The sequence below is a fragment of the Castanea sativa genome, chromosome 9 (assembly GCF_040712315.1).
Source record: "Castanea sativa cultivar Marrone di Chiusa Pesio chromosome 9, ASM4071231v1".
Taxonomy (NCBI): Eukaryota; Viridiplantae; Streptophyta; class Magnoliopsida; order Fagales; family Fagaceae; genus Castanea; species Castanea sativa.
Window position 1 is genome coordinate 11,983,097 of NC_134021.1, and position 27,224 is coordinate 12,010,320.

A 27,224-nucleotide genomic window follows, 5' to 3' on the forward strand; every position below is an offset into this window, starting at 1 on the left:
CCCTGTAACTAAAGATAAACTGAAGTTTGGAGGGATTAATAAAAGGCATATCAGGTAGTTGTTTGCTTTCTAATTAGATTTTAGAAAAAGGAAAAGTCATTATTGAGCTTACCAAATATCATATGTAACAGATACCTGCAACATTATTCACACATGTATGTAGATTTCACATACATGTAAGAGGAGTGTTGATGCAGGATGCAGTGAAAAGACGGATTTCCTATATTTTATTTTATTTTATGTATCAAGGGCAATTTTGTAATTTTCTAATATTCTAAAATAGGCTAGGCTTATAGTCTATTGGGTCTGTCTTTAGTTTTATTTTAAGCTTTGGTTATTTGGTTTGGGTTTAGTAATAAAGCCCAAGGAGTCCAAATCCTAGTCTTATTAGGGTTTTAAGAAATTCTAATTCAACTAGGATTAGGTATTAGTCTTCTATTTAGAGTTGTAGTACTTACTACTGAAATGATTATTAATGAATGTTTTCAGAATTTAAGAGCTATAAAGCTTTCTTTTATGGTTTGTGTCATGCAACCTTCTCTGAAGTGTGATACCAAGGAACTCTAGGTGTGATTCTTAGAATTTATTTATTTTCTTCCTTTAATTTTACTGTTCACATATCACTATTCACAACACAGGATCAACCACCCAAACCTTGATTGTTTTCCTTTGTTTCATCCCCAAACCCTACTAATCCTTGTCCGGTTGTCCCTTTGGAAACCCTATTAGCCTTCTTATTTTTTAGCTTATTCCCCACCAAAACCTAACCTTAAACCCTCGAAACTGAGGTAATACCAGATCTGCCCAACAGTTCTAAATCAGATTACCTTGTTCCCCCTTGTCCAACGTCAAGTGTTGTGTAACAGTCTGTAACATAAAATAAAGATCATATTTCGCTCTTAAGAAAACTTCATAACAAGGGGGAAAAGAAAAGGGAGGGAGGGGGAGGAAGATTTTATAAACAAATTACTGTCCAGAAGGGTTTGGCACTGATTTGCACCCCAAGTTTTTGTCCTATATGATGCTAAATACTATAAACTTTGGAACATGCTATTGCCTCTAAACCTTCCATACAGTGATAGTACAAAGAAAGAAAACAGTTTGATCATTTAATTTTTCTTCGAATATGAAACTAATAATTTCAGGCCAGACGGCAATCGTTTCTGCTCAAGAATTCTGCCTCTGATATCAAATGAAAACTCAGGTCTCAAGTCAAATGTTTGCCTAACCAACAGAGGCATAAGATACCGTGCATATATATATATATATATATATATATATATATATATATTAGAATCAAACAGCAACACACAGAGTACAAGAAAAACATAAATCTTAAATTTAAAATGCAAACACCAAAAAAATAAAAAGGCGTTTGGACTAGATGAAAATTGTCCATCCAACAAAACAAAGGGAAGCACACCACATTTTCCATAAATTTAACAAACAATATTTAAGGGCAACAACTGCTCATAAGTCACAACAAACTTCCTACGAAATGTCAAACTCAAAAGAATGTATCCTGAGGCAGGCTAATGCCAACTGTTCCCATTGATAAATAGACTAAACCACTCAAATCCTACATGTAATGACTTTGGGCCATGACAAACCGCACTTGACTTCTTAATGTGGGAGATTAATAATTCCTACATTGGGGGGGGGGGGGGGGGGGGGGGAAGGACATATAATTTTTAAGAAATACATCCAAACTTTTTTTTGATAAGTAAGAAATACATCCAAACTTGCAAGATTAGCTCACCTTCTGAACTCTTTCAACAAGCATTTCGTGCAAAGGATAAAATAGAAAGAAACTTATTAACTCATTTTGCAATTTAGAACCCACCAACTAGCGACTCCTAACTTAGTTATCTATGGTGGGGTCCCAAAAACACTATTTGGTTCCTTTTTATCCCTACCTTCTTCTTCCTTATTTGATGCAACTACTGGAAATTGAACCATAGACGAGACAATGAGGTTCAGAATATCAAATAACAGAGAAACAGGTTCAATGCCTTTCATGTGTTGTAAGCAATGCAAAGTGTAAACCACCCCAAAAAAATAAAAAATAAAATTATATATATAACAACTATTAGATAGTGAGTTTTTATAAAATTGCTATTCTATTAGATACTAAATTTGAAATTCCTATACCCAATTTTGCAGTCTTCACTGTCTACTTAATTCCTATGCTACATACTCTCTCTCTTCCTCTTTCTCTCAACCAATTTTAAACCCAACATGCAGGATAACTCAAAATTGTCTTAGGATACATAATGTGTCACAAACCAAACAAATGTGAAAAAACCATGCTCTGTCTCTTGTTCCCTTTCTACTGTAGAAAGATATTGACTGCTGTGGAGGAAAACCATGACTTCCTACAAATTTGTGCAGGTAGAGAAAAAAATCACCAAGCGCACAACAGAGAAATATGTGAATTTTTCCAAAATGTATGCCACACAAATGGTCCATGACATCTAGAAGCACATACATACCATGCCAAGAGCAAATGCAATATGCAACAATAAGACCTTCATCCACGAATTGAACATTTCACCAAGAAGTTCCACAAAGCACAAACAGGTTTTAAGTTTACTGTTTTAATCCATTAAAATGTTAAGGAATATTAAGGTACATATTCTTGTCACAAAATTTCTTACATCAAACACATCCCTTTTTTTGGGAAAACCAAACTCCAGGCATATATCAAGACTTGCTTGGAACAAAAAATCATATGCAGAGTGCATAATCAACATTCACAAGACTGAACAATAAGGCTCATGGTATATACATGTATCTGTGAAGCAGGAGAACATGGTTGCATAATAACATTTACATGTACAGCGTCAAAGCTTTAGTCATTTAGCAAAAATAAGAAACCTCAGAAAATCAATTTTTTTTTGTCACTTCAAAGTTTTGTACTACTACTCAAAATCCAACATACAACCAGCATTGTACACATCACATGAAGAAGAAAACTACATTAAAATATCAAAGTCATGAATTCCTACATGTCAGTGTAGGACTATAATCATTTTGAATATATTCTGCTAATTTACCGGTTCAAAACTTCAACTTGAGAGATCTGCTAGAAATATTACATGTGAAACTGGGAAATGATAGTATCAAAATGAAGATACATCTCAGGATCTACAAGGACAAAAAATAGGTCGGTACCTCATCCAAAAACTTTCATGAGTTGTCTTTATCCATTTCTCCCCATCCACTACTGCTTCTGATATACTTATCAACAATACCAAATTCTTTATTCTGAGCAACCCGTCTATCATAGTTCTCAATAGAAATAAGACCCTTTTTCATCCTCCTGTAGTAGATGACATCCCATGGCCAAAAGCGAGCAGAACCAAAGTATGCCTCTATAGAGAGATGCCTTTCATTTTCTTCTGGCGGTTCAAGGCCATAATGCTTCAGAACCATGTACATCTCCTCTGAGGATATGCTGGTTGAACAACCAGTCTGGGATTTGGCAAAAGTTTCTGTATCTGGCTTCGCAGGCATATGTTCCATCTGTAAGGCAGAAGAATTTTTCAATTTCACCATATCTCCCAAAATCTCTGGAGGTGAACTCCCAGCAGTAAGTGCACCTTTCTCTGTCATTGGTGTGCTTGGATTTGCTACTTCATAAAATGACCCAGATGTAATATGGTTGCTGTAGTCATCCCTCTCCAGAGTTTGGTTCTTTTCCATGTCAACTTCTACTTTTGAGGATGACAGAACATTTTCATTATTCACCACCATCGTTGTATTCTCAAAGTCAGCACTATCCAACCCAGCATTAAGGTCAATTGGTTGTAACCGTTCAACTGGACTGTCTGTGGATTTAGGAGTGGTAGCATTACACAAAGAGTCTTTTGAATTCAACTGTGCCTTATTTGTAGCGGATGGTAAAGGCTGACCAAGTGATACTGACAGAGACAAGGATGTTGACGAGCTTGATCTTGACCTAGACTTAATACTTCTGGTACCAGAATAAGGTGATTTTGAACTGGACCTTGAATTACAAGACAAAGAACGTGCTCTGGAATTTGTAGATCTCAATCTAGAATGAAATCTTGACTTTGGCAAAGACTTAGAGGATTGGGAAGTCGAGCGAGATCTGGATGCAGTATAGTCAGAATGATGAGGTGATGAAATTGACTTCCTAACTTTCTTTGCAGTACTTCGCTTGGGACTTCCAATACCCCTCCTCCTCTTCTTTCCACCATTGTCCGTTCTCCGGTCCCTATCAGTTTCTTTTGTGACAGGGGAACTTCTACTTTTTATCAACCTCCAATGATCTTTTGAACCAGATGCCCTCCTATCATCCCTTAGTTGCCTTGCTGATATGGTATCCCTACTTGACCGCTGGTTTCCCCAGGATTTGGATCCAAACCTATCCATCTCTCCTCTGCCTCTACCATTTTTACACATGTCATCATTCTGCCTCAGATCAAACTTTGTGGACTTTCTCCGCAAAGCATTTTCTTTGGGACAATCACGCTTTTTGTGACCAGAAGCCCCACAACTATAGCAAGTTGGCCAAGGTTTAGAATCATTAGGATGGTTCAGAGCTGCATCACCAATCTGGTCTCTCCCTAAACTCTCTTGAGAATTTCTTGGTACAGGAGAACCACCTGTATATCCTATCCTTTGGTTCTCAATTTCATCTTTTCCATCATAACCACGGTAAGGTTCATATCGGTCAAATCCTATTCCATTTTCAATCCCATTTCCATTTGAGGTGCCAAGAACTTGCCCTCCCCATCTATCATTGTCCACCAGATCAGCTACAACAATACCACCTTCATCATGCAAACCTTGATGTTCTTCCTCAATATAATCTTGTATGTTTTCTTGAGGGCCATGGCGACCGCCTGCCTCATTCTCAAGCATGTCAGCATAATCAAGCCTTCCACCATCACTATCTGGTTGTTTAATACGCATTTTGTAATCTCTCCAACCATTTGAACCCATTTTTCTTCTATCATGATCTCCTCCTTTCGCAGCATTTCTTCCTCGTTGCGATTCATATGATCCAGCAGCTCTTGCAAATTTTTGAAAAGGCCGAGGCTGCTTATTCGACCATGTAAGAGTCAATGGCTCCCCACAGATGTTCTTGCCCTGCAGTGCTCTCAAAGCTTTCTCTGCATCTGAAGGGTAGTCAAATACTATGAATCCATATCCATCTTTTTTTAGCTGCACGTTACAGCGCCCAAACCTTCGAAAAACACGTTCAAGTTCATCTCTCCGAGTTCGAGTTGATAGATTACCAATATACAAAGACATCTAGCAAAATCATAATAAGAATCATGGTTACTTTTCACGTGAAAGAAAGCCCAATTATGCTCACACACACACACACACACACACATATATATGAACAACAAGAACATCAATAACAATTCGCCCTCAACCAAACCCGCCATTTTATAAAATTGACCCCATAAAAAACCCTGCTATAGCCTACTAGTCAATTCATATTCTGTCAAGAAACATAAACCCATAACCTCAAACAAAAATTTAGTTTGACACAAACCCCATAATTACATTAATCAGTCACTTATTCATATGCGTGTGTGTGTAAACTCTATAACCCAACAAAAGTCGTATTATATTGGGCTATTGACAGTCAAAGAACAAAAGAATTATAACACATTATTTATTTTCCACAGTTTTCTTGGCAGGCAAACAGAATTAAAAAGAAAAGAACGTAATGTACATACAGACATTTCATCGAACACCTTGTGTGCATAAAATACTGACCTCAAAAACGAACCCAAGAAAACAACAATTGAAAAACCCAATAGAGAAATGCAATAACAAAATATACCGTGTTTGAGAGAGCTCTCTGGCTTTGGCTTTGAGTAGAGTTCTTGAAACGATAGCGTTTCGTTTCTCTCTCTCTCTGTCTCTCTCTGTGTTTTTTCCACTCTCATCAGACCCTTTGCCACGCTTGCTTTGTTCACTGACTCTAACCGCGTCAGCGCGAAACCCTGACTCTCAACGCGTTGTTCAAGAAAAAGCAAGGGAGAAATACAGTGTGGTCAATGCCAGTGAATGTAATAGGTTTTGACAAATAGGAATGCAGTATTGAGTTTAGAAGATTTTTTATATATATTTTCATTGGTTGATTTCATACTGTGAGCTTGGGGCTTGTGTACACCTGATTTTTACCATGTAAAGTTATTCTTAATGGTTAAGCTAATTTTTGACGCGGCTGATTTTGAGTAGCTGAATAGTGTTTAAATAGTAGAACAATCATGTAATTCTTTTTTTTTTTTTTTTTTAAATGAGAAATAATTACAACATGCTGCTATTTGAACCATTTTCTCCTCTAGACCCTCGAGCACTTTATACATGGGAATGTGTCAATTCAGGTACAAGATTTTTGGCAACAATCATGTAATTCTTAGTCCATTTGATTAGAGATTTTTAACATCGTTATTTAAGTGTTATAAAAATATATATTGTGGTTTTTAAATACTAAAAATTGTTGTTTAAACACTTCTATTACACACCCTTTTAGATATTTCTAGAATACAAAAAAATAGTATTTTCTCATCTTACGTTTATAATGGACTTTATTATAATTTATAAATTTAATAAGTGAATCTTATTATAAATGTGAAAAAAAAGTATCATTTTTCATATTCCAAATTACCCAAAAATTTTCCAAAACAATCTACTGTCGATATTTTGAGACTTACCCAGTTGGTCAGGTTTTTTTTTCTTTTTTCTTCTTTTGGTGTCTAAAGAATAAAATGATTTTTTTTTTTTTTTTTTTTTTGGGTATAATGAAACAATTGGACAGAATCGGGGTTTTAACTTTTACCAACTTTTGAGTGGAAAAATAGAGTACAGAAGTGGAAAGTGTGGACCCTTTCCCTTCAAGAGATTCTCACGTATCTCTCTCTCCACCGTAGTCAAATTTTTTTAAAATAAGATAGTGATATCTATTTGTCTTTTCCTTTTTAATTTTGGTTAATTAGAGAACAAAGATAAATAAAAATTAAAAGAACTTAAAACCACATTTTTGTAATGATCTTTTATCTAAATACCCTTGTGTTACTTTAATCACTAATTTGTTTATTTGTCTAATGTTGTCATTACCATCGTCTCACTCACAATAAAAATTGTTAATATGTCTATGGATTGTTTATATATTACGTTTAAAGAAATTAAATGAAATACAACTTAATATTAGAAATTGGCATTAGCATTAGCATGTAAATTCCCTCCAAACTTCCAAACACGATGTTAATGTTTTGTTTGAATTTCTAGAAAGAGGGGGAGGGAGTTCTCCTACTTTTTTTTGGGAGAATATAAAAGAGAATTAAGAATATTGGGGTTATCTTTTTTTCCAGGGAGATGAGCGTGAGGTCGTGGAGATAGTATGATTAGATTTTGAGATTGAATGATTCGTTTATTATATCACACATACCATTTATGGGAACAAGATGATGATAAAAGCAATATTGAGGGTATGTTTGTTACACAATCTCAAACTCAAATTTTTATACTTTAAACAATTTTACACATATTTCCACATACTTTTTCACCCATACAAATTTCAAAAATCTCATCTTAAACTACTTTACCAAGAACCCCTGAAACATTGTAAAAAAAAAAAAAAAACACACACAAACTAAATGTCGGTTTGGAATCCACTTATTTTGTTTAAATTAAATTTTTTGGGCTGAAAGTACTGTAAATAAAGGTAAAAGTTAGTTGAAATAGTACAGTGGGACTCATGAATAATTTAATAAGTGCAATAGGGTCCATGAATAATAACAACAATAAATTGAATACTAAAATAAGTTAGCAAAATTAATTTTTGCCAAACAGATACTAAGCACTTGCAGCAGTGGAGCTAAATAGCTATATAGCTATTTTAGCTCCACCAAAACACCAAAAAGAAGCATGCAGCAGTGGAGCTAAATCTATATTTTTTTAGCTCATTGCTACAGTGCACATCTATAGATAGATGTGCACTATTCATGAGAGCTAAAACAAATTTAATTTTTTATTTTGTGTTCACATTACCTTTTTATTGTGGTGTTTTTATTATGGTGAGATGTATTATTTTATTGTGGTAGATATATTATTTTATTGTGATGTTTATATTATTTTATTGTGTTGAAAGCTAAAATAGATCCACTGCTGCAGCATGTGTGTAGGTAAAATAGATAAAGTAACTTTTGATGGAACTAAATTACTAAATTTTTAACTCCACTGCTGTGGATGCTCTAAGGTTCCATTTGGATTGGCGTCTGTGTCTTGTATTAAGGTAAGTGAACAGTGTTTTCTTATGTGAACAGTAACTCAAAAATTATTATTTTTATTATTTTCAGCAATAAATTTTCAGTTTTCAGCAAAATAAACTATATTCAAACACATATTAAATTGAAAAAAAATTGTAATGATATGAATGAAATCAACAATATTTAGCATGCGATTGGCCTAGATTTTTGTTGAAATTTGTCAAAAATTATAGTCGTGTTTGTGCATACAAACAATGAAGTTTTGAAAACTATATATAAAAAAATAAAGTAAAAGGTTAAACATAATTTTTTTTTAAAGCTAATAAAAACTCACACATATAAGGACAAAAAAAATGCATGTGTGTTTTCTTTTTTCAGTTTTGCTTGGGAAAAAAGAATAATTAAAAGTTGAAAATGAACATTTTGTTTTTTTGTTTTAAGAATTTCATAGAATAATCTACAATCTTTTTCGAATATCTTTTTAGAAAGTTTATCGTGTCAATTATATATATTTTATTTAATAAATGCTTTGATGATAGTCTCATACTATGAATGTGTTTGGATTCAAGGCTGCGTTTTGCGTTTTGCGTTTCAAGCTTTTTTTTTTTTTTTTTTTTTTTTTCAAGCCGCAGATGTTGACCAGTCCTCCGTGAACAGTGCATTCGTGCACTGTTCATGGACCCACAAATTTCACTTTTCAGCCATTTTTTCATTAAAAATGGGTCCCGCGGTACTATTTACACATTTTAAAATTATTTTGCTACAGTGTTTTCAGTTTTCAGTTTTCAGTTTTCAGCAATAAGTTCTATCCAAACGGACCCTATAAAGCAATATGATGTGTTTTTCTCAATTATAATTTTAGCTTTTATTTTGTTTGTTCAAGGACAGATAAATTTTTCCAACGTGATGATTTATACATGTTCCAATAAATTGAATTTCCACCCCCCATAAAAAAATGTTTTGCCTTATTATTCTATCTCTTCCCTGTTTTTATTTTTGACATTCTTGCTTTTATTTGTTGTACTATTCAAGGACAAGACATTTAAATCTTATCCCTGTCCTACTTTTATCTATAGGTCCACATATCATAATTCTTTCGTGGGACTCATGTCTTAAAAATGGGATATCTCGGTTCATCCAAAAAAAAAAAGAGGGAAATCTCACTTTTTAGTTTTTGAATTTTCTTTTTCTGAATAGTATTTTTTGATGTTGACTACTTTTTTTTTTTTCCCTGGGGTGGGTCATTTTTCCAAGCTTTTAACAAACTGAAACTATCATGTAATGTTGTAATCTGATAAAATCTTTTATTCTTGCTCTTTTAATTTATTCTATAAGCTTTGTATATCGAAGTGCATTTAACACGAAGGTCACTGTTATAGTCTAATTTTTGGAGATTATATGTTCAAAAAAAATTATCTCACACTGAGTTTTACTACGCTTGCGGGAATCAACATTTAAGGATAATCTAGTTGGGTGATTCTAGGTGAAAATTGTATCTCAAACTCAATTTCAGTTCCTCTTCTTCTTGTTGATTGTTGGATTAAACTGGTTTTCTTTGTTAAAGATTTTGTGCATTCACTGCAAACATTTCAATAAGGTACACATGTAGGCTTCATATTAAATTGAATGTATTAAGCTTAATGAAATAGCATTTTTACAATAAATAAACCATAAACGTTGGATGACAAATGCCATTGTGTGGTTTTCCACTATCTAGTGTTACAGGTAAATCAAAAAAATGCAAATAGAAAGTTTAATATGATAAACTTGTTCATATACCCAAAAAAAAAATTTAGATAAAATAATACAGTGAAACTCATAAATAATACTAAAAAGTGTAATGAGACCCATGAATAATAACAAAAATACACTGAATAGTAAATATAAATTGGCAAAAATAATTTTTGTCAGACACACATCAAATTTCCAATGACATCTAATTACTTCACCTACTTCTCTTCTGCCATTTCACTGTTTCCATTTTCTTTTTTCAACTTTTAAATAGCCCTCCTATATTGATAATTAAAATAATAAGAGGAGAATTTAAAATGTGAATGTCTATGTTGTAAACATTAAAAAAAAAAAATCACTTAATTACAAGAGTCTTTACCTCCTTTAATTAGCCTATGCATTTATTTAATAATAAAAAGGCCAAGCATCTTTAATGTCAACAATGAATAAACAACCAATCATGTCCTCATCTTAATATTCCATCTGCTATTTTCAAACTGGGCTGAAGAACACAAAGCTATAACTAGGCTAAAGAAAATATATAAATGAAGAATGGTATTAATGGGAAGGCCAAAAAAAAAAAGGAATATTAAAATTTTTGCCTTTTCATTTTCATAAATTATATTTTTAAAAATTTTTTAAAAAATTATTTACTTGCTAGAAAGAATCGTATATGGCCAAAGTAACCTCTTTATAAGTTATAACTAGTCCTTAAAGCTCTTTTGTACAATTTTTTCAGCTCTTCAAAAAAAATATGGTGTTAACATAAATACCCACACTTATTATTTTGCAGTATGATACATGATATCCACATCATTCTTTATTGAGATATACCACACATAAATGGCATTGAACCACCATCGAGCTCATTCCACCCAATATTTAAAAAAAAAAAATCAAACTCTAAAATTTCCCAATTTATTCAAACAAATCATCTACTACAATTACATTGTTGCCTCAACCTAAATTCCACTAACTGACCATCAAAACTACACTACCATTATCGTCACCCCAAAATATTCACCCACCAACCTCACCATACTACATGACCCACATATCAAAACCAAATCAATGAAGATAGCAAATCTTGTACCATAGCATTACCCACCCCATTGTTACTCTCCACAATGGCTATATGATGAACTTCTCATCCCTATCAACACAAAAAAATCCCAATCATGAACCCATTATAAGCTTACTAGCATGTAAGTTTAGAGAGAGAAGATAGGAGGGGATTTAGAAGAGATATAATATTAACAATAACAGTGATGATGGCGACAATGATTCGATAATGATAACAAGAATAGTATAAATAATTGAACTAATAAGGTTTAAGTACAAAAATATAAAAACACTTATATTATATATTATGTTTTTTTTTTGGGTGTAATTTCTCACATTCAAAAGTGTTTTTTTAATGAATTTAATTGCCAAACATGTTAGCTATATGCAAAATTTATATAGCTAAAATTTGATCTCCTATAACAATATCAAATAGATTATTAATTAGGTTTAAATATAAATATAGTACCCAAAAAAAAAGATATTAAGTACAAAATTAAAAATCACAAGGCTTATAATTTAATTGTTACTTCATAATATTTCTATCTAACAAGAACATTTATATCGAATTAAAAGGAAAAAAAAATTCTAAAAATTTGAATTTTTTTATTATAAAATGATTGGATTTTTTTTTTTTAGAGATGAAAATGATTGGTTTTTTAGAATTACCTATGGGCCACTAAACCCACCTCCAGTCCCCACAATAAAAAAGTAGATAAATAGGGGTGTCAATAAAACTCAATATATATATAAATAAAAAACATGTAGTCACTTTATTCCAAAAAATCCTACCCATCACCCAAACTTGCTTTTTTAACCTATCTATCTATCTCTCAACCCATTAAGATCATTTTTGGCCTCTTTATTCTCTCACCTTTGCCTTAGTCGCCTTCCCTTTCTTCAGATTCTCTCTCTCTCTCTCTCTCTCTCTCTCTCTAACCTTCTTGACTCATCCTCTCTCCCTTCTCCCTCTCTTTAAAAGCCTCTCACTTCGATCGGATCCCAACCACAACAATCGCTAGATTCAACCACGAGCAAGTCATCCATGACGCTTGGCTCAGGAGGATCCAGTGTCGTGGGTGAGCACCTCAAACCCCCCTCCCCCCTCACCCCCACATCACCGATTTTTATTTTATTTTCTCTGATCCTTGTTGTTTTCTTCAATTTTTATAGGATTCAGCTTCTGGGTTTCATAGATTTTGGTTGTTTATGTGTTTTGTAGTGCACAATTGATCGTGGGTCAGAGCTCACTTTGTGTTTTTTGATTTTTTTTTTTTTTTTGTGTGTGTAATTTGTCTCCTTTTGGTGATGGGTCTGTGAGGACTTTAAGGTTTTTATTGTTGTTATTGTTTTTTTTTCGTAAATCTGCTTCTGGGTTGTTTTGTTTATGTTAAGTTTAGTTCAGATTTGTGTAATTGCAATATCATATGTTTTTTTTTTGTCTAGAATCGATGGTTGTGTTTTTTTTTTTTTTTTTTTAATTTATGTGTCACACACTTATAAAGAGTGTGATTTTAAGAAGCTGTCTGACTGTTTTGTCTGATGTGTACTAAATAATGTCTAATTAGCAACCATGCAAGGCTCTGCTGGGAAATTATAATGGTTCTTTCATATTACTTTTCTATTTTTTTGAATTGAATTGGCAAACAAAATAGCGATTTCGTTGGATTGATTAGCAATGATGAAAACTTTTTGAGATAAAGATATGTGGTAACTTGTTGTAGGATCTGGTAATGCTATAATAAACTTTTGTTGTAGTTGGTAAAACAATACAAGGCTTAAGAATTAAACATTCCTTGGGCTGCCTTTCTTGAAGTCTGAGCAACCGAGGGATAGTGTCCTTGACCGTGATAGCAAATTGCTTTGGAGAATATGTACGTTCCTTTGGTTGTTGGGGTCAATCTATTTGTTTCTTTGACTTTTTTTTTTTTTTTTTCCTGATTGGATATTTAGTGCACAATGCTCTTGCTTAGTGCTGGCTTCGCTGAATGAAGTTGAATTTAACATAAAACATTTTGACATGTACAATTAACACCAGTTCCTGCAGTTGGGTAATTAAGGGAATTGTTAGTCCCTAACCAATTAGATGCACCATGGATTGAACAAATTGTTCGCTAACTCTATGATATCAAATTAGAAATCCTAGGTTTTGCCTTTTGATATATGAGCGCTGCAAGTACATTTTCTATACATGGGAGACATCCTGGGGATGGTTATGATGATAGAGATGGAAAATTTTGCAATATTGTGAGAACATTTTAAAAGAAGATTTGAAGTTTGCCAGATGTATGAGTTTAATTTAAGTTTGGGATACAATCTAATATGTAAGGCTTGAATCTTTGTTTTTGAAAATGGACATGATTGTTGCTGAGACCGCAGCATATAGAATCCAATACAAAACTACAAACAGATATGATAAAGTTAACTATAAATAGATCATGTGCGAAGAAGCTTTATTTGGGTTGACATTGCGGCTGAATCTTTGCATCATCATTCTTTGTCTTTAGGAAAACCATGGGAGAGTTCAATACTCTAATATCTGAACTTAAATTATGAAATCTCCAATGTTGATTTTGTGAGACTTTGAATATTTAAGGACCTTCTCCTCTTTTTATTTTACTAATGTTGACTTTGCAACTTCTGACTTTTTAATGTTTGTGTTTCCATGTAGTCCCTCGGAACTTCAGATTGTTGGAGGAACTTGAACGTGGAGAAAAAGGGATCGGAGATGGCACTGTCAGCTATGGAATGGACGATGGAGACGACATCTACATGCGTTCTTGGACTGGAACCATTATTGGTCCTCACAATGTAATTGGATTTTGTTCTCTCTCCCACTCGATGTTGTGTGTGTGCTTAAAATACTACAGTAGATGAAAAATTGCATTTGTTTGCTCATTCAAATAAGAATTTCATTTGAAAATATGACTTGTGCTTTTGATGCACAGTGAAGTTAGTCCTCCTTTTGACCATAAGGAAAAGGGTGGTTCTTGAGTTGCTTAATAACTTGGCGTGAAGGATGGCCTGTTTCAGAAATTTAGAAATTTTCAAATTGCCCTCATTCTAATAAAACTTAATTAAAAATGAACCAGCAACTTTCTAACCTAAAAAACTTAATGCTAAGACTTAATAATAACTAAATTAACCTATGAAAGGTGTCAAGAAGGCCCTGCATCAAAACTAGTACACAATTCATGAATCCTTTTGGACTTAATCTTGTTTTTCTTTGAATTCCTCTTTACTGTTGGCATCAATCCCCCCATGTTGGAGAAAACTCGATCTTGAATTCTGAAATGTTGAAGTATATAATTCCTGACCTTTTGAATAGCATCCTTGACATAGGATAAAAAAGCTTGACGTTGAGTGTTCTGATTTTTCTTATTTTCTTTGGTGCTTAAAACTATATTGACTGTTGAACAACCTATCCAGCGGGAACATTATACTTTTCAGGAATTACAAAATCAATAATGGGAATCATCATTGCAAATGATACAGCCTTAACTTGACGCCCATATTTAATTATTGGAACTCGATTCTCCATCTCTTATGTTTCTTCTTGCATCATACTATCTTTTTTAGTTCTTTTGTTCTAATCTTGGCTTTTTGTAGAATAATATGGCTGAGATGTAACTTATAAAAAAAAATATGGCTGAGATGTATTTGGCACAATGGTAGGTTAAATAGGCCTTTTTCTTGGGTCTTATGTCCTTCAAAGTTCTCTTATTGAAGTACGCTTATGGCCCTTAAAGTTTAAGGTTGTTTTCATTTTGGCCCTTTACATGTTTGACTCTGTTTTCATATTGGCCATACCATCCATTTCCTTTAGTAATTTGGTGATACCTAGCTTAAATGGGTGGCATGGCTTAATGGATGTTGCTTATATGGCGCTTAATGGTTAGATTAATAACAAAAATGTTTGACAGTGCCAATTTGAAAACGAAGTCGAACCATAATTAAAATTTTGAAATGTAAAGGGCCAAAATGAAAACAACCCCAAACTTTAAGAGCCAAAAGTGTACATTAGTTCTCATCAAGCAACTAATGAGTTTCCTTCTAGAAAGTTTCCTACATGAATCTTTCAGGTTGTTTTGAATCATCTTTAGGTTGTATAGAGTTTCAGTTTGCTGATTGGGCTCTTTTGCTCGTTTTTCTGGTTGTCTGGACTTTGTTGCATGCTATTCTGACTCTTGTGCCAGCTGTTTAGAGTTTACTACTTGCTCCTCTAGCTGTTCTACCTTTGTTGCTAGTTGTTTTGATTCAACATCCTGTTATGGCTTTCCAGCTTCCCTTTGTGGCACTTTAGCCCTTTGTTTTGAACTTTCAATTGGCTGCTCCTGTTGTGCAATCCTTCTTGCATGCAGTCTTGGCTATTTAGCATGTAAGCTTGAAAATGATAGATCTCTCCATAAATTTTACAAACAACTCAAATTGAATAGCCACTTCTATAACATGGTTTAGATATTAATATACTTGAAAATATCTTTATTAATTTCATAGCTTAGCCCTTTCTTGAATTGATCAATAGTCATACATTCACTTTCTACTATATGGACTTTAAATAATTTCTTATATTTTCTTGCATAATCAGGGGGGGTGTTTGGTAGAGTAGTTTGAGTTGGGATTTTTGAAATTTGTGTGGGTGAAAAAGTGTGTGGAAATGTGTGTAAAGTTGTTTAAAATGTAAAAATGTGAGTTTGAGTTATAATACCAAACAGTCCCTCATCACTTGCATGTCACTTTGCTTAAGAGTATAAAATTTTCAAGAAAAGAATCTTGAAGACATCGTGGAAAATTTTCTTCTTTAAGAATCACCTTACCAGTATGCCAAGTCAATTGACATGTATAGGATCTCACATGACATGGAAACATCATAGTGGAAACTGCTCTAATACCAACTTTGATTCTGGACAAAAGCTTAAACGGATTTTGAAACCAATTTTGGTGTAGGATCTTCAGAATTTAACACAAAATTAGATTTCTTGATTTAAGGGTTTAGGTAATGAAAAGATTGGATCTTGAATATAACAGTAAATAAGGTAAACACTAGGCAATCACACCCAGGCTTTGCTAGCAATCACACTTTGGGTGCTTAGGTGGTGTGTCAGAGCCTAGCCGTAGGGAAAGATTTGAGGTAGGCATGAACAAACACTTGTGTGAAACAGCACAACAAATATATTTTATTCAGGCAATTTATATTTATATTTACTTATTTATTTTTGGGTTGTCTTTTTTTTTTTTTTTTTTTTGCATAATTCGATAGTTGGGGGTGGGGGTGCTTTGAACCTTGAATGTTCTTCTTCATTGCTAAAGTTTAAGAACTATTTTCGTCCTTAAAAATTTTAAATGTTACACAGTTTGTCCTTTTGATAAATTTTTTGTCAGCATATCTAAAAAATTATATATTTTAGGGATGAAAATATTACCTATACTATATTTCATGAACAAAAAGGATATAGTCTAGGTTTTTTTTTTAATTTTTTTGGTCCTTGAAAAATCATCCATGATTTACTTTCACCCTAATAGCTTGTTTGAATGGTGGGCAAGTAGAGGGGAGTAGAATAGAGGAAGGGAGAGTAAGTTAAATTACTTTGTTTGGATGTTTTTTAACGGAGGAGGGGGAGGGATTTGGAGGGGTTCTAACTATTTCTAACCTCTCATTTTTAATTCCCCCAAATTGGAGAGATTTGGAGGGAGAGTAGAGCATAGAATTGCTTGACCAAATGAATTATCAAATTTACCTCTACCATATTAACAAAATTACAAACTATGTAAAAGCTAATTTTTCTCCTCCCCTACTTAATCTTTAAAGCATCGAAACAAGGTGGAGGATAACCATTCCCAGCTACTCTCCTCCCATCTACTCTCCTCTCCCTCCAAACTTCCAAAGATAGCATAAAACTAACACTTTAAAGTTTAGGAAGGACGAAATGTAAACATTTTAAAGTTTTAGGAATGGAAATAGAACCTATTAAACTTTGAGGATGAAAATAGAACATGGCTCTTTTTTTTAAGGATGAATATAATATTTTAGCCTTTTGTTCATAATGTTTTTGTTATTATTTTTGGGTGGGAATAGTCTACTATGTTTACATAGTGGGGCAAATAGGACTTGTAGCCAATCTTGATTGCTAAGGGATTCTAGACTTCCTCTAGCCTTATTGCTTATATTTTGTGCTTGTTTAGTAGCATTTTATGTTTGTTTGATAGTGTTTCTTCTTCTTTTTTTTGATATGCGATGCTTTCTGGTGCAATAACCTCTCTCTCTATTGGCCAGACGGTGCATGAAGGTCGAATTTATCAGTTGAAGCTCTTTTGTGATAAAGATTACCCAGAGAAGCCCCCAAGTGTGCGCTTTCATTCACGGATCAATATGACTTGCGTTAACCATGAAACTGGAGTGGTAAGTTATAATCCCACTATGTGCTTTAACTGATCATTCAGTGCTGCTGTGGATTTATCATAGAATATATGGTGGGAGACAATTTATGTAGTTTACTCTCTACATACTATAATTGGTCCTTGTTCCCATGACTTATTATCCAATCACCATTCTATTTCTATCAAAGAAAACTAGTCCATTTGAAGTTTGATAATAAGATGGTTGAACTGGTCAGGTGGAACCAAAGAAGTTTGGACTTCTTGCAAACTGGCAGAGAGAGTACACCATGGAGGATATACTGACTCAGCTGAAGAAGGAGATGGCAGCCCCACATAACAGAAAGCTGGTCCAGCCACCAGAAGGCACCTACTTCTAGCTTGCAAAATCATATAGATATCATGGGTCATATTGCATATGCAATATATAGTGTGTAATGCTGTGTTGCTCCTGTTGAAGTGAAGAAAATGCCCTAGAAGGCTCTTGCTATACTACTCTCCAGGGCTTCAACTTTGTTTTGTCATCCTATGTTCTTTTAACTGTGTTGAAAAATGCTGTTTAATTAATGGGATTCATGTGTGTCAAATATTTAAAATACCCTGAACTAGTATCCCAGTTCTACATTAATCAATGTTTTTGAACTTGTTTTTCTTTTTCTAAGATTGCTTTCTTTTGTTTCTATGAAGTATAAGAGGGAAAAACTAGTGTCATTGTGACTGGCAGCACAACATATTTTAGAGTTATCACTCTGGCAGTTGTAAAATAATTTGTGAAAATTATTGCATATTTTATGTCAATGTTTGGTTTCTAGGAAGCATACATAAAACTGATAAGAGAATAGCACTAGGATCAAGGAATGAAAAATAAGTGGGGTTGGGTTTAATTATGTTAAAATCAATCTGCTTCAACCATCTAAAATGAACAAATTAAATAAATCGTGTGTTAGGTTCAGTGGACATCCTCTTGTTTTGCATTAGCCTTTTGAAGCAAAAAAGCATCTCAAATTTATTAGAAATTCGATTATAAAATTGATGTATGCATCACTTCTCTAATTCTCTTACATACTTTCTTACATATAACATACGTGTATATTATCTATGAGATTGATGTCGTTCCTTACATGAGAAATTGTCTTTTAAGCTGACACGGTTCAATTTCAAATTTTCAATTTGCTGAGGTTTTGATTTGTTTACAACACTAACATTTTATATAGATGAATTATAATATCATTTTTCAATGGAGAGTAAAGAGATTCGAGCTTTAATTCTGGATGTGCTTGCAACCTTATCAATTCTGGATGTGCATGCAACCTACAGATGTAGATTCGAGCTTTAATTCTGGATATGCATTCAACCTACCAATTTTGGATGTGCATGCAACCTACCAACATGATAAATCTAAATCCAATCCAACTCAACACCTTTAGTTGGTTTTTTATGGAAAAATATACGGTTTTTTTTTTTTGTTGGATTTTGAGACTTCGTTTAAATTTGTTAATCTGATTTATTTTGGTATTTTTTTTAAGACTTAATTTTGATGAAGTTAGGATTGTATTGATTTATTGAATAACAAAGTTAAATAATTAAATAAAATTTCAATAATTTTAGTAGGTCTGATCTTTACTAATTGGGTTGGCTTTTTTGCATAGTTATCAAAACTGTATCGAATGCGGACAAGGATTGGTTCACTAGTTGAATTGTAAGTTTATTAATTAATTAAATAATATATTTTATAATTATAAAAAACAACTAAAATGAAATAAAATAAAAATATTCTATTTAACTTTTTAGTCGGACAAATTTTGACCCTCTTAAAGTTTAGAAGTTCTTTTTTTTTTTTTTTTTTTTTTAAGTTAATCACTTTATCAGTAGGTCTTTTATATAGTTTTATCACTATTTTTTTTAAATCTCTTTCTATCTTATTACTATCACTTTATCTCTTTAATCTCAATTCTCATCTCATGGACTAACAACTCTTACTTTATTTCTGTAGTCTTTATGACTTTATATCTTTATCAGTTTATCTTTTTAATTTTTAATAGTTCAATAATTCAATTCAGTCAGTTTATCTTTTAATTTTTAATAGTTCAATAATTCAATTCAGAGTTTTGTGACTTCAGATTAGTCTTCTTTCATAGTTTCAAACGGTATTCTTTCTTTTATCCACGTGTTAGGAAGATTAATTTGTGCAATTCGTTGATTTACGTGGTTTTATCCACTCGGCCATTGCACATCCGGTATTTTACACCAAACCATTCCAAATAATGTTTTGGTTCCGAGTTTTACCAGTGGTTCGGTATGGATTTAATAACACTAAACCATACAGCAAGTGGGGTGGGGTTAAGATGATTTTGGAAATGTCATGTATTGGGATGAGGTTGAGAGTTTTTTCAAAAACAGAAAATCGAATGGGATTGAAAGATTCGGAATCTACACCCTTGGAGTCATTCAGAAATTAAGAGTTAAAAAATATATATATTTGATATAAAAAAGTATCAGAAATAATAGATGTGTACATGTACATAGTATTGTGAACAAGGGGGGACGAATCTCTCAATCTAAAAATGACACGTTTAAAAGGGGTGACAAAACCTTTTGCTTTTGAGTTGTTGCTAGGTGCTTCTGTTCGGCCCCAATTTTTCGTCTTTGAATTGATTTGTATTTGTTGCTTCCAAAACAAACGAATCACTGACAGTAACGGCTTGAACAAGTTGCCCAATTATCTATTTTCTTCATATTCAAAACGTATACGGCCTCTTTCATACACATTTCACACGCTCTTCATGCTGGCGCCTGCTAAAGCTGACTGAGTGCCGACTCATTTTTTTTTTTTACCTACTCTGTTAGGATTATTCATTCATAATTCATAAGGTGTCAAAGTCAAGCCCTTTAACATATGGTTATGGTCTTCCTCAATTTATGGCTTGGCTTGGTTTGGTTTGGTGGATTCTAGTCAATTTGACAAGGATTTTTTTTATATATAAAAAAAAGTCTTAGCATGATAAAAAAAAAAAAAAAAAAATCATGCATGTCATATTTATGTAAAAAAAAAAAAAATTGGTTTGACATTGTTATATTCTCTTAATTAAAAGTGATTAACTTTTAAAATTAAGAATAAATTAACAAATTATAAATATCATGGTAAAATATAGTTAACTATGTCCAAAACATTTTAAAACTGATAAACTTGGTTCCTAAACTATTACACATTTTTTGTTCTCTTTTACGGTTACTGGTGACCAAATTGGTTAATTTTGAAATATGTTAAACTTTATTGACATTAGTCCAAATCCCAAAAGTGTTTACTTTGCTTTAAGGGGACATTTGGTACGGGGTAATGTTTTAGAATACCTAAGAATGTTTAAAAATTCCCATGTTTGGTTACAAATTACGCTAGGGAATTAGATGCCAGAGGAATCCTTAAACCCCTCTCAGTAGGAATGTGGATTCCCTTTAAAACAGGTGGGAATCCAGATTCCCAAGCTTAAAAGAAATTGTATTTTTTATAAATTGACAATTTTAACCCTTTTTTCTTATCATTTAAGCAATTAAGATAAACTATAAAACAAATTATCAATATGTTCTCTCTTGTCTTTATCTTTTCCCGCCAAAACAACATAAACAGGATAAATAACTCTGCTAATAGTTATTTTTGTATTATTCTTGTCATTTTGAAATGTTATATCACAGTTTTAATGAATGTGTTGCTAATTAATAGTTTATATAATGTTTTTTATCTATTTATTTAGAGTAAGATATTTTTTTAAATGACTAATTAATAGTTTATATATATTTTTATTTAAAGGAAGATTTTTTTTTGAAGGGCTTGGTACTTCACATTCAAATCTAAGGATAAAATGGGAAAAACAAATAATTCATTTAAGATTCCTAGGAATACACCAAATATTATCATCTCACATTCCTAAGAATCTCTCAATGAAACCAAACATAGGAATAGCTACATTACATTCCTAAGAATCACATTCTTAGGAATCTGGATGCCAAGAATAATGTGAGTTCCCCGTACCAAACGCCACATAACAGGTATTCATCTACCTTGTGGTTTGCTTTACGAGTCATTTTTTGATAACTTTAAGTGGAATTTGGTGACTTTGGTAAGTGCCAATAAGACCTGTACGGTCATTGGCCCATTACTAATAGACCCAAATGTTGAGGGTTGGATAATGGCTCCCCGGTGGGCCCAATTTTTGTTGTTCGATAGGTTGAACTGAGGACTGTTCCATCCTCAGGGGCTAGCCATGCTCGGATTCATTTCGGTGTATATCGGTAATGTCTTGGGGGATATCGCCACCAAGCAGCGTTCCTCTTTTCAAAGTGGGACCCCCTCTCTCGTTCTAAATAATCCTAGTGAGCCCCACCCGCACGAAAAAATGCTAAAGGTAATCATTGTTGACCCACTAAAGAAATGCTATAAATAGGAAGCAAGCAAAAGAGAAAGGAGTTGGACACTTGAAAGTAGAGTACCAGAGAAGAGGGAGAAAGAGAGAACAGACTTGAGAGCAAGATTGTTTGGTTAGCCTAATCAGAGATCTTTTTAGCTTTAATTCTTGTCATAAGGAACTTCTCGTTGTAGGATATCCATAGGCCCACCATAATAAGTAAATTGTGAGTCCAACCACGTAGCTGGCCCTTTAGCCGAGAATAGGGCACGTACAAGACCCATTGGGAAAGAATTAACAAAAAAAAAAAAATGTTCTATACTAAAGCTTATGCCTTGCAAACATATACAATGCTAAATGAGGATTTTCAAGAGAAACTAAATGAGAGAATCAGAAATGTGAGGTTAGAATCATCATTTCTACATTTTTTTTTTTCCTTCATGTTGGAACATACCATATTATCAAATTTTGCTAAAGTTAGCGAAAACACCTTATAAGCAAACCACAAGGGATATAAATGTATTATATATAAAAAAAAAATCATAAAGGAGGTAAGTATCACAAAATATATCATAGGATAGTTCCATTTTAAAGGTTGCACCATCGGGGTTGGTATATATAATTTACCTTAAAATTAATTAACTAAATATTAGTCATATATAGTAATATACAAATTTGAATATATATATATATATATATATATATATATATATATATATATATATATATATATATATATATGATACAAAATGCATATGCATTTCATCCAGTTCAATATTTAAACAAAAAAAAAAACCTTTTACAAACATTGTAACACAAAAAATATATATAGACATACATACAAGCATATCCATTCTAATTTAATAGCATACTAATGTTATTTATAATATTATTTTAAATAAAATTATTAAAAATAAATTAATTAAGCATTTGATGTATGTTTAGCATATATATATACTTTTTCAATTTTAAGTTGTATTTTCAAGCAAAGATTATAATAAGGGCAAATTATAATTTACTCATATGTGGTTTGGTTGAAATTTAAGTTGTTTACTTGTGGTTTGAAATCCAATGATGCAAGTATTCCGCTAGATTTTTTTTGATATTGTATTTTTATGTATTTGGAAGAAACATAAAAGTGAAGAAAAATCACAAATTTATCTATGTTTTTTAACAGATGTGAGTTAAGAAAATCTAACTGAATTAATATCAGGTGGGTAAAATGTCAAATTTCAAATCACACTAGGCAAATAGAAAATGTTGATATTTAATATAAATAGAAAAACTAGGTTGTAACTTGTGTTTATGCGCATAAACATTTAACAGTAGTGATGATGAACAATGGTTCAAATTCCTATTTTCAATAGCATTGCTTGTTTTCGTTTATACGAACAACAATTGTTTAAATTCTTATTTTCATATTCCTAAAAAAAAAAATCATATTTTCATTATTGTAATTATAATATTATAAAAAAATATTATATAGTTTTTGTGGGGGTAAAATGGTTAAAATATGCATTTGGGTCTTGGGCCTGATTTGGTGGTGTAAGCCTGTCCGAGAAGAGCCTTTGGGGGGCACAAGCTAGCTTTTGTTGGAAAAGTTGGTGGTGTTGTCCAAGGAGGGGCATCTCTTCGGCGGAGTCTAGTAAAAATTGTATGACACGTCATGGTGTTTGGTGAGAGAATTCTGGAAAGTTTGGTGGGTAAAGATATGTACCATATGGTTACAAGAAAGAAGAATATACGAGGCTGATCAAGGGAAAAGCTGCTACCACCACATTAAAGACCCTGCACCTACCTCGCTGGCCGCATTAATGGAGAAATGACCTCTGAACAGTAATATTCAGCCTTCCAGCTATTGTTTGAAGACTTCAAGAATGTGATGGATGAGACAAATATCTATTTGGAAGATCTGTGCTACACGTGGATGAAAAATGGAAGAAGAAGATAGATATAAGAAGACGAGAGAGAAAGAGAGAAGAGTGGACTTTTGAACTTCATTTGTAATCTCTTGCTTAAAGAAAGAAAAGCAATACAAGTAGTACTCGGCTTACGTCCGAGGTGAGTTTTTTGGTTATATTAATCCATTGATTGCGTAAATAGCGGCAATCTAACCAGTTTACCATTTGTCCAGTATCCATAAACCTAAGTTTCAAGCCCATACTCTACAAATTTCATTGTATAAAGCTTTTTGGGCCTGAGTCCATCTAGTGATTGGACCGGGTACAAATTGTGCACTTACAATTTTAATTAATTAATTATATATATATATATATATATATATATATGATTTTGTAGTATAAATTGGAAGAATATAGAACCCGAACTTGATTCTCCTTTTGCATAAGCATATGCTATGCTCGATCTCTGGTGACTAATAAGCACATCTACGTTTCCAACTTTTCTAGAAACTTATTCAGCAAAAAAAAAAAACTTTTCTAGAAACTTTAACTTGAAGGCAGTCAACTTACAAATTACAAATTACAAAACGCACGGCATGGCAACAATATTTGGGCGCGTTTGTCTTATACGTACTAACATCTTTAATCATCAATTTGTTGAGTTTGCATTAAACAACAAAAAATAAAGCTACTTTTTTTTTCTTCAATTTCAATCTCTGCTTTCGTTTATTCCAAGATTTCTTGCTAATATATGTTCAATTAATTTAAAATTTAAACTTTGTCATCGATTCTAATGGACCCATCAACTTGATTCTAAACTAATTGAATTAATAATAAAAAAGTAAATTGAAAATTACACATTTAAAATTTGTGAGTGTTTGAAATCTACACTATTGAGAGTTACGTTCGATATTAGAGTTTAAAGTTAATTTATTTTATTATTTAATTTATTTTTGTTACTATTCATGATTTATACTATACTATTCAAGTTAGTTTTTATCTTTATCTACAGTACTTTTAGTAAAAAGTTTTCAGTTACAACTAAATAAACTATTTCCAAATGAATTTGAAATTTCAGAATTTGAAATTTACCTTTTAAATTTTAAGTGTGTTTAGATTTTATTCCATAAAATTTATAAGTGTTTTTATACCTTAATATTTTAAAATTTATGATGTAAAATTTAAACACCCTAGATCTCAGGAATTCTAAAATTTGAAAATTTAAAAGGTAAAATTCAACCACCCTAAATTTCGGACATAATTATCCTAAAATTCTTTTTAAAGTATAGTTGTAAGGTTTTTCTCGTTCAGCCAAACAGAAACCAAATACGACCAATTAGTCAAAAACGCAACAAAGTCTCGATGACAAGTGACAAGCAAAGCCAGCCAATAAAAACTTATCTGTATTTCCCATCCCATCACATCATCTCCACAACAAATTGTGGACCCCACCACCTACCGCCTTCCTAATAATTTTTCACTAAAAAATTATATAAAACCGCCTCGCAGTAAACCTCAACGCTACAACTTTCCTTATATATATAAAAAAAAAAAAACAAAATTGGCTTTCAATTTTCAATTTTCAACCGACTATTATATAAATAAAATCCCACGACTCGCACTTTCTCTATAAAATAAAACTGCTCCTCTCTCTCAAACCCTAGCCGTACAATACTTGTAGAACTTTTTATTGTTTTTTCTTCTTCTTCTTCTTTGTTTGATTTTAAAATTCTCTTACCATTACAGAGATCCAGATCCGACCCGATTTGGGAGACCCGGAACAATGTGTTTTGCGAAACCAGAGATTCAGCCTCATAGACCCGTGGTGATAAGATCGGTATGGTCGCATAATCTCGAATCGGAGTTCGGTCTGATCCGATCCGTTATAGATTCGTACCCGTTGATCGCGATGGATACGGAGTTTCCCGGAATCGTCGTTCGAACGCCGAATAACGGGTCGGATCCCGACGACGGGCCGGGTTTTCAGCTCCGGCAGCCGGACCGGCACTACGTGGTGCTGAAGGCGAACGTGGACCGGTTGAACCTGATACAGATCGGGCTCACGCTGTCGGATTCGGAGGGGAATTTGCCGGATCTAGGGACCGACGAGCTTTACATATGGGAGTTCAACTTCAACGACTTCGACGTGGCGCGTGACGCCCACGCGCACGACTCGGTCGAGTTGCTGAGGCGCCAGGGGATCGACTTCGAGCGCAACCGCGAGTTCGGCGTTGAGTCGACCCGGTTCGCCGAGTTGATGATGTCGTCGGGGCTCGTGTGCAACGACCTCGTCGAGTGGGTCACCTTCCACAGCGCGTACGACTTCGGATACCTGGTCAAGGTGCTGACTCAGCGAGTCTTGCCGAGCGAGTTGCGCGAGTTTCTCGAACTCGTCCGAGTCTTCTTTGGTGCTAGGGTTTACGATGTGAAACACTTGATGCGGTACTGTGCGAGTCTCTACGGTGGGCTGGACCGGGTCTCCCAGGCCCTTAATGTGGGTCGGGTCATCGGGAAGAGTCACCAGGCCGGGTCGGATAGTTTGCTGACCCTGCACGCGTTTCAGAAGATCACCAAAGATTACTTCGGCAAAGTTAATCCGATTGAAAAGTATGCTGGTGTTCTGTATGGATTAGATATTTCCGATCTTTAGTGAAATCTATTGCTTGTAGATTTCTGCTTTTGTTTTTCGTTTAAAAAGTAAATCTTGTACACATTTTATTTGGGTCGTCGTTAATCAATTTTCTATATTTATCATAGTTTGCTATCTTTAATTTGTAATTATTTTTTTCTTCCAATTCTCTAATTTTGCATTTGGGTACTTGGGTTTCACTTAATTTTTGTTTTTATTGCTAAGTTAATGAGAAACAAGAATTTGGGGGGGTATAAATTGTGGAGTTTGGTAGTTCTAGGATTTATAAGTAGTGTTTGTTTGGAGTTGGAATTTTGGGAGATGTTAGGGATGTGAATGGAATGGCTTTGATTTTGCTTTGGTGAAAGAAAGCTGGCAGAAAATTCACAGAGAATCTTGAATTGTTGAAAGAGTTGTGGTTTGGACTTTGGCTTTGGTGTCTGTGATTTTCTTTAGTGAAAGAATGGAAATTTTGCTAAGAAATTTTGAGGTGTTTTCTTGAAAGAGGGGCTATTGGCTACCAGTTCTTGATGCTGAGGTTGAAGGTGATGTCTTGTTTTGCTCGTGGAGTGAATAGATAAATAGAAGTATCTGTGCATGCTAATATGTGAGGGTGTATAAATTCTTCAGGTTGGTATTTGGTTTGCATTATTTTAGTTGAAATTTCTGAAGGTTGAGGTTGGTGTTTATAATAGGAAAATTCTAATGATGAAGGTAAGTCTTTGCCACAGATTGGAAGTACTGAAGAACTTATACATTTTTCAACATAGCTATTTCTTAGTTCAAGGGATGGATTGGTACACTGGAATGGTGATTTTGCAAGGCATTGGAACCAATTTTTCCAGGAGTATAAGATGATGAAATGGAA

General features: G+C 33.3%; 3 protein-coding genes across 5 annotated transcripts; 2 read left to right on the forward strand and 1 right to left on the reverse strand.

Annotated features, from left to right (window-relative positions):
- Window positions 1-5,986, reverse strand: LOC142611366 (uncharacterized). 3 transcript variants are annotated; one of them, XM_075783479.1, is made up of 3 exons: window positions 5,828-5,986; window positions 3,175-5,283; window positions 1-19 (listed from the first exon to the last, which is right to left on the reverse strand). In XM_075783479.1, exon 2 carries the CDS (start codon window positions 5,281-5,283, stop codon window positions 3,190-3,192), a length of 2,094 nt encoding a protein of 697 aa, XP_075639594.1. In that variant the 5' UTR covers window positions 5,828-5,986; the 3' UTR covers window positions 1-19; window positions 3,175-3,189. The 3 variants fall into 3 exon arrangements, with proteins under 3 accessions (XP_075639594.1, XP_075639593.1, XP_075639592.1); XM_075783478.1 differs by lacking the exon at window positions 1-19 and adding an exon at window positions 2,154-2,375; XM_075783477.1 differs by lacking the exon at window positions 1-19 and having other exon boundaries at window positions 2,964-5,283; window positions 5,761-5,983.
- A 5,806-nt stretch (window positions 5,987-11,792) lies between these two features.
- LOC142609438 (ubiquitin-conjugating enzyme E2 variant 1D) lies at window positions 11,793-18,087 on the forward strand. Its single transcript, XM_075781023.1, has 4 exons — window positions 11,793-12,130; window positions 13,723-13,862; window positions 17,326-17,451; window positions 17,666-18,087. The coding sequence occupies exons 1-4, from the start codon at window positions 12,097-12,099 to the stop codon at window positions 17,804-17,806; spliced, it is 441 nt and encodes a 146-aa protein (XP_075637138.1). The 5' UTR covers window positions 11,793-12,096; the 3' UTR covers window positions 17,807-18,087.
- Window positions 18,088-25,253: 7,166 nt separating this feature from the next.
- On the forward strand, window positions 25,254-26,483 carry LOC142609439 (putative CCR4-associated factor 1 homolog 11). Its single transcript, XM_075781024.1, has one exon. The coding sequence runs from the start codon at window positions 25,511-25,513 to the stop codon at window positions 26,375-26,377; it is 867 nt and encodes a 288-aa protein (XP_075637139.1). The 5' UTR covers window positions 25,254-25,510; the 3' UTR covers window positions 26,378-26,483.
- The last annotated feature ends 741 nt before the right edge of the window (window positions 26,484-27,224 follow it).